General features: G+C 32.9%; 1 protein-coding gene across 3 annotated transcripts; it reads right to left on the bottom strand.

The window, feature by feature from the left end:
* Positions 1-1,526: 1,526 nt before the first annotated feature.
* LOC111387017 (SUPPRESSOR OF GAMMA RESPONSE 1-like) lies at positions 1,527-7,055 on the bottom strand. 3 transcript variants are annotated; one of them, XM_023011536.1, is made up of 6 exons: positions 6,904-7,055; positions 5,138-5,270; positions 4,322-4,508; positions 3,108-3,598; positions 2,129-2,431; positions 1,527-2,023 (listed from the first exon to the last, which is right to left on the bottom strand). In XM_023011536.1, exons 1-6 carry the CDS (start codon positions 6,909-6,911, stop codon positions 1,970-1,972), a joined length of 1,176 nt encoding a protein of 391 aa, XP_022867304.1. In that variant the 5' UTR covers positions 6,912-7,055; the 3' UTR covers positions 1,527-1,969. The 3 variants fall into 3 exon arrangements, with proteins under 3 accessions (XP_022867304.1, XP_022867302.1, XP_022867303.1); XM_023011534.1 differs by lacking the exon at positions 6,904-7,055 and adding an exon at positions 6,795-6,883; XM_023011535.1 differs by lacking the exon at positions 6,904-7,055 and adding an exon at positions 6,795-6,883 and having other exon boundaries at positions 2,129-2,428.
* Positions 7,056-8,417: the final 1,362 nt, after the last annotated feature.

Raw genomic sequence — 8,417 nt, 5'->3', positions numbered from 1 at the left:
TTGGTTTAAGTTTGAGAATTTTAATTGCGGCTTAAAACAAAACCGAACCGGCGAAAAAATATATAAGAATAAAAAAATGAAATTTTTTGAAAATTCATCCAAATATTTAAAATTCAATAGTTTTATCTTTTGTGGGTATTCTTGTCATTTTCTAATTTTCTAATACAGATATAGTATTATTATCCGATAATCATAATTTATATCTAATAATCTCAAGACTAACATAATCTATCAAAAGCTCTTTTCCTCTTTAGAATTTAGATGAACTCCAGCCGACATCCAACATAGTCTTGAGCCACCGGTACGACATACTTCTTTTTCAAATTTTCACGCCTCTTCAAAGTTAAATTGAAATCAATTATACCCAATCGAAGACAAAGAGATCTTAGACCTTCAGTGATAATATTTGCTACAATAAAGTTTCAGATGAATAATTTTTTTGGAGCAAATTAAGGTAAGAATCTGAAATTAAATGCGTTTCGTAACATAATACAAACGTAAAATTGTATAATTGTTATATTTAGATATTATAAATAATTGCTTTATTAGTGTGGTTGGTTTTTTTTTTTTTTTTTTTGGTTTAATCAGTATCCTTTTTTCAGATATGATGATCACAAGGTCTTGTTGGACATCATTATATTTTTTGACCTTATATCTAGTTTAGTAGACTTATATTGTAATGTTATTGTATCGTCATTAGCTTAAAAAATGTGAACAAAAAAAAACTATGTTTTAGTTTATTATGATTTCACTTTGATTTAGTTGGTATTTAAATTTATAGTAGATATATTTAGCTCTGTTTGAGTCATATTTTTCATATCATCATAATGAAAAAATTAACAGTTGGAGAGGAAGCTGGGTCCCACACATGAAACAGCAGGTCAACAAAGGCGACTGAACTTGTGGGATAACGGTCCAAATTTTCATTTTTTTGTCCCAAAAATTTAGTTCAAACAAAGGCTTAATTTGGTTTAGATTTATTGATAGTGAGATATAAATATATATTGAATTCAATGAATTAATAATATAAAAGTAGACGGGCAAAAAAATACATGAGGAAACCGGCAGTTTAAAATCAGACCAAACCGTTAGGTCTAATGATTTGATCTAGTCTGAGTTTGTTTTCAAACCGTTCAAAATGGTTTAATTTAGGTTTGAATTTTTCTTAAACTGGTAAACGATTTGGTTTGAAAATTTGTCAAAAATCGATAAAACCGTATCGCTTACACCCCTAGTTACAAAGTTGGTTGAAAAAAAGTACATTTCATTCTCTTTAAGCTCGGCCAAATATGCTCACACCATTTACATGTCAATGAAGGATGCAATTCCTAGATTTTCGAATCAAGGTACAAAAAAAATGACACTATGTTAAATCAATAATTAATGTTGGGTTTAAACTACCAACACTCACACCAATGGGTCCCACTTGTATAAAAAACTACAAAAAAAAAAAAAAAAAAACCCACCCGCCCCCTGATGCTGTGAGTGTTCCTGTGCATGAAGCACAACCCACGTTAAATTCATGATACCAAAGCAAGGATTGAAAATTACAAACATACCCTTGTGCTACCAGGGAGATATATATACATATACTAACATTTCAACCTGATGGAATCCACGTTATGCAAGTCTCAAGTTTAATGTAGTTTATATACCATTCTAATCGCATTGGAACCACAATGTTTTTAATAGCATAGTAATTAAAATACGCCGAGGATGCTCAAAGCTAGTGCAGTCGAGCCACAAAAAGCGAAACCAGAGACTTCCGAGCTACAACATAAATTTGTTGTTGAAACTCCATTGCTTTGTCGGGTAAGATCAAATGCATTTGATGAAAATAAGGGGAAGTGAAAATTCCTGGAATCCCTTTAAGACTGGTTTTTTCCATTGTCAGTGGACGTTTTACCTGAAATTCAATGAGGGACAGGACAAAACGGGGACTTCACTTCCACCCTCGTGCAGACTTTGTCTAGATGCGATCCAACCAATCAAATATACTGTCTTGAGAAGCAAACTGCAAATCCTGAAAGCATTGATCAGGATTATATGAGTAATCAATTAATGACGTCATGTTTTTGGAATTATTTTATTAAAAAGATAAATACAAGTCACAGGAAGAAGAGCTTACTTCCAGCTGAAAATCTGGTGGAGTATCCAATTCTAAGTTCTCGAGATCAGCAATTCCGAAGGTACTATTTCCATCCCCCTGCGTTAAGTTGGTTATGTTGCGAGCAACTTGAGTGTTCGAAGAATTTATAGGCCTTAAATCACTCAACGGTGCGTAAGAATCAATTATCTCATTGCATAATAGCAAATCATCCATATCAACAGCTTGGTATTCTCCAGCCAAAGTAGCAGTAAAGTCAATTTGTTCCTTCAACTGAGGATAAGATAAAGGATGAGACGACTTTTTGAAAGTCTCCACTTCCTGCTTCAGAATACAATAATTACAATGACATCTATCAGGATACATTTGATTTCAAGAAGTCTAGATATTCAGTTAAAAATGACCGCTATACAAATAACTTAAACTTAAACGTATATGTTTTCAATTAAGAGCAAGCAAAAAGATCTTAAATCCAGATAGCCACACGTGCTTGTCCAATTACAAAGAACGTGACACTCACAGAATGGGGAACACCAAATCAAAGATTCACCTAAAAATGCAATCATGGATCAACTATTAAGCTGAAAGGATCGTTTATCAGCTAATGAGAGCATCATTATGGACGAAAGGAGTTTATACTTCCACATTAGGAAACTCAGCATTGCATTCGGTTTCTATAATTCGAGCTAAAACTAAAACAATGTATACATCAAATTTGATTTAATGTTATGTAACAATTCCCAACAAGTGGAAGCTTCTTGGCTAATATAGTGAATTGTAACGTTGCAGCCATCAAAGGAACAGATACTTAGTTTACTAATCTATAACAATACTTGAGATATAAGTTAATAGAGTTTTCCAATAAGCATTATGAATCCGCATGTTGCATCCAACAAGTATCTTGTGCATCAATTTCAAAAAGAAAATTCCTGCAGGAAGAAATGGCCAACTCAACAATCCAAACAGCCAATAAGTTTGCAATTAATATATTGCCACCAACCTGGAGAGGTGATGGTATTATCCCCTTATCAGATACTGCATCAGGAGTTTTCACTGGTTTAGGACGAAAGGGAGTATTTGTCTTTGGAGTCTTGGGACTTCCGTGGGTTGTCCCGATATCAGATTCTTCAGGATTCAAATTAGTCTCATTCTTGTCAGTCTCCTTCTGTGGTTGGTATGAGATCTTTGAAACCACATACTCTCCTTCCCTCTCGTCTTCATCAGTCCCCAGATGGAACTGATGCATAACCCAGTTACATTTATTAGGCTTGGATCCCTTCTTTGTTGTTTCATACAGAACCATGATTTTCTTACAACCTTTTTGATTCCCATTTTGCATCAAGGGTTTGGTCTTCCCTGTCTTATGCCAGCGGACGTGTCCTTTTTCCACACTTTCTTGGCCATGAATCCTTCGGCGTTTACGACGACCACTAGCATACGCATTGATTGTCCGATAAAAGAAGTGAACACTGCTTCCATCCTTTTTAGCACCTGAAACAAATCCAGATGAGCATAAGAATAGTCTAATAACAAATATATATTGGGACGATTAACCTTAAAATCGATTTTACAATCCGAGATTTGCCTTCATCTTATACACTCTATATCTCAATTGTACTGAACCAAAGTTATACATACTAACACTGCCTTAACATATCTATATCTGACTACACCCGCTCTTGTACTAGGATAAAGTTCATGAGACTAACTCGTAACCTTAAAACCGGTCAACAATTTGACGTTTTCCTACATCTTATAGACTGCAGATCTCAATAGTACCAAGACGATGAGGAACATGCTACATTGAATTTAAGTGAGTGAACCAAAGAAGTATATTATCTAATAAACACATACAATCGACCAACTCATCTATTAGAACTATTTTATTACATCAGTTTAAGCTTAGGATTATGATCCAATGAAAGCCTTCCATTACAATTTCCATTAAACACACGCATATTAATGCACAAAATCAGGCAAGAATTGTGAGGTAATCTAAAGAACATAGCCAATTGTGTTAAAAGTAAGTCAAAATTACTTTTAAGTTATTTATTTTGTTAAACATGATTTGCAAATTTATTATTTTCAGCAAAAAAATTTGCTTCTTTAAAGAAAGTCAAGATTAACTTTCACTTCAGCCCAACATGATAGCATTGGCAGAAGAAAAACGACAATAACAGACATAATTTATCTAAGAGTTAGGTGTTCACTCACCTGGAAGATTTTCGGGATGGGTGTAACATATCCCCTCTTCACCTTCAAGAGTCGGGATGAATTCATCAATAAACATGTGCGGCTTCGAATTCCCCACCCCACATTTTGCAGCCAAATGTTCAATCAGCTCCTCATCAGTTGGATCAAACTTTACACCAGCAGGGAGGCCAGGCCAATCTTGAGAAACCTGCACATAACGAGTTTGTAAGTAAATTCAAGAATAAATTTCACCTGGAAAAATAATAAACAAATTAGGGCCTGTTTTGATTTGGCATGTTTTCCATGGAAATTTATTTTTCCCCATTTTCCAGCTTTTGGGAGTGTTTGATAGCAAAAATTTTCCATGCAATTTATTCTCCATCTTCTCCACACGTGCCATTTCCATGATTTTGTGCAGGTGAGAATTGGTTTTCCAGCCTTTTTTCTCAAATTTTTTTTTTTTTTATGGCAATTGGATCAAATTATATCCCCAATTGTAACAAATTTTGTCTTTTTAATTGATAATTTTCATTAAAAGCAAAGTTAGACGAACACCAAAAGATAGAAAATTTCAACATTTTCCTGATGAAAAATTATATCAATCAAACACATTAATTGACATTTTCCAAGAAAACAAGTTCTAGGCAATTCAATTCCCTAGAATTCGTTTACTTTATACCCAAATTTCATTTTTACAATCAAACGGATCCTTAATTCAAGTATCAACATATATATCACATTCAAGAATAAAATTTCACCTGAAAGAAGAAAAAAATAAAATTAATTCAAGAAATTAATGCAACTATTTTCTTAGATACATAAAGAATGCCAGCTTACATCACTGTTATCAATGCGATGGTGGCAATTCGGGCATTCCCGATTCACCTCACATTCTTTGATTTGACATGCAGCAGGAAGAGTAGCATTTTTCACTTTTCTAGCAAGTCCTCTGCTATCAATAAGCCAAGATCTGCAACAATTATACTGTTAGTCAAACCAAACAGAAGCATATTTCAATGAAAGAAAAAGGATAGCATTTCTAGAGACATATGGCAACACCAATTCACAAAGTAAACTGTTGAAGAATCAACCTCCCATGGTGGATTTTTCGGGCTCAGTTTCATCGGTCTCAACCTTATTAAACACACTCAAGTATGACTCCAACTCAACAACAGGCTTAACTCAATGTGTTCACAAAGAACACAATAGGGTGGCTGCAATGAATAACCAAGAATAGAGGTAGACAGGTTCAATTTCAAGGCTCAAGGGAGAAAACAAGAGAAAAGTCGGCTGCCTCTTTCTTCCAATTGCACACCCACGGCTTATTCAACAATGAGGCCAATATATATAGTTTTAGGGTGTAATAGTAGTGGACTAATATAGTGGGCTCATGGACCAACTAATGGTTAAAGGGACTGAAATACAAAAGTGAGCCATCCAAAAAGTAAATGAGCCGTGAGCAACATTAACTATATTAAGTTGCTTCAAACGACCCTCAAGTTTTTTTTCGAGTTGAGCCAATTAATCGAGTGTATTAATAAATATTTCAATCATCGGCCGAAACCTATTAAATCTAATCCGACTATCCGACACTATTTAACATCATCGTCCGAGATTATTGGGTATCAAAAAACCCAACATAAACACAGACACAACTCTTAGTAACTTAAATGCGTAGACAATACGTATTTTAACATGAAACCAAACTCAATTAGTTAATTAGAGAAGAATATCTTCATCTCGAGTTTAAATTATTGATTCGAACAATTCTCAGGGGTGCTACACAATCCTTTTTCTCACTCCATTCAGTTCATCAATAAATTTACTGGGAGATTAAAAGCAACTAGATCAAGCAAGTTTCAGCAATGAGTAGGAAAAATTCTCAAGGTATATTCTCTGAACTTGCATTGTGATAACATTATTTTTCTGTGGGCAACAATCTACCTTTACAAATTAATGAACCAAAATTTTCAGATGTTTAAAGTAAATTTCTCTTGCTTTTCAGATTAACCATTAATTTGAAAAAGAATTGGCGACACGAAATATATTTGCAAAATGAAACACGCTGCAAATGTATATTAGAAATCAGTTAGACTCAAGTTAACAAAAGTCGAATGCTTTCTCTTGAATTAGCAGGTACCTAATTTACTCTCAAAAAAGATAGTAAAAATGCCAGAAATTACAACTGTCTACCATAAAATATTATAAAATTGACTTCCACATTAAAAAAAAATAAAAAATAATAATAAGACACCCTGAAATTGATAGTGTTTTTGACTCAAAACCAAGATAGTACAATCAAAAACGAGAGTAAAAAATAACAGAGCTTCCATTGTTCGTAATGCGGTTAAACCTCATCTCTCTTGGAGCTTCGGGAAAAAACCTAGAAATTAATCAAAACACCATACAAAAGATAGATAAAAGGCAAAAATTTTGCACGAAAACTTATCTAAATTTATACATGCTTGCCCACTCAGATGATTCTAAATCATACCCAAAACAAAACATAATCCAGATTTTAAAATCAATTTTCATCGCCAACCCATTCAATTATTATACAAGAAAAAACAAATTTAAGATAAATTTCAGAGTTCACATTGTACCTAGCCATGATTCAGAATCTACGGAATAAGTATACAGTGTATTCGAAGCTGCGATGAGAGTGTAAGGCAGTTTCCTCTTTACTCCGCTGGGCGAAAAAAGCGAGTGTATACGAGCGGGAAAACTCAGGTGGTGGTGTGTTATTGGGGCCTTTGATTTCCCAAGCCTAAGGCTCGGGTTGGTACCCTATGTTACGTAGAGAAAACCAAAATTAAAATTAAAAGCTGGTTTTACATAGCTTTAAGAGTTTGTAAAATTTTCCAAACTTTTTAATAAATTTTGAGATTAAAATATTGATAAATATTATGCTCCCGTTTATTTTTCATTATTTGCTCATTAAAATAAAAAATATAATCGTTATCCATCATATCAAGTCATCATATTTGACTTTCTATATCTTGTGTGGGGTCCATAACGACTATATTTTTCATTCTCATTTTTACATTAATGTGTACCAAACAATATCTCATAAAATGAATAGTCATATTTAATTATTGATTTTGACTTTAAATTTATTAATTGTTACATAATTGTGCTTAAAATCAAAAAGCTCACATTTTCAATCGCATTTTTAATTATGAATTCTTTATATATTCGGAAATAGAGAATATTACATGAAGAAATTGAGAGAAAAATAAAAATATTCATTTAAAGAATATGAACCTTGAGAGATAATTCAGTGGTCAGGTCTTGAATTTACTCCCTAATGATCACTAGTTCGAATCCCTCAATTCCCTTAATGCCACTGAAGTGAGTACTCGAATGTAAATTTCAGAGCCTCGTAGACGTGGGATTAGTCATGTGCACATAAACTGGCTTGGAAACTCACGTCATTAAAAAAATTTAAAAAAAAAAATTGTTCTTGTACTTTTCTTTATTTATTTTTTTTTTATTTTTTATTTTTTGGTTCATTCAAAGCGGCTGGGCTAGTTGAAAAAAGAGATTTTTTTGAAAGGAAAAGAAAAAGAAAACATTTTCCTAATGAAGCATTTTTACTATCGGAGCTGAGTCCGAGCCTCGGTTATAGAGTGGTTTAAGTTTTGAGGTAAAACGGTAATATTTTTTATGACTTGCCCTCCAAGCTATAAATGGAAACTGTTACTACTGGACTGTCCCTTAATGTATTCTGGTGGGCCACCATTAGAAGACTATCTGGTTGCTAGGATGAAGGAAAAAATCTGCCTTTAGATTTTGACCATGTTTTGATCTATTTTTAAATTTTACTTTTTCTTAAATTTATCTTTAATCCAACTTGCTTTCGATAAGATAATTTCAGAGCTCGTTTGGTACGAATTAAAATTTAATTTTAATATAAATCAAAGTTGAACAATCAATATTAATCGCATCATTCATGAATTTCACAACTTTTCAATCATATATTTCAAAAATTTCTATCACAATCTATTAAAAAAATCTAATTTTTTTATATTTTGACTATGTTTTCATCTATTTTTAAGTTTTATTTGTCTTAAATTCATCTTTAATCCGACTTGCTTTCGATAAGATAATTTCATAG

Source organism: Olea europaea, unplaced genomic scaffold (assembly GCF_002742605.1).
Source record: "Olea europaea var. sylvestris unplaced genomic scaffold, O_europaea_v1 scaffold3842, whole genome shotgun sequence".
NCBI lineage: Eukaryota > Viridiplantae > Streptophyta > Magnoliopsida > Lamiales > Oleaceae > Olea > Olea europaea.
Note: the sequence above shows the minus strand (reverse complement) of the source record. Positions and strands in the feature narration are given on the sequence as shown.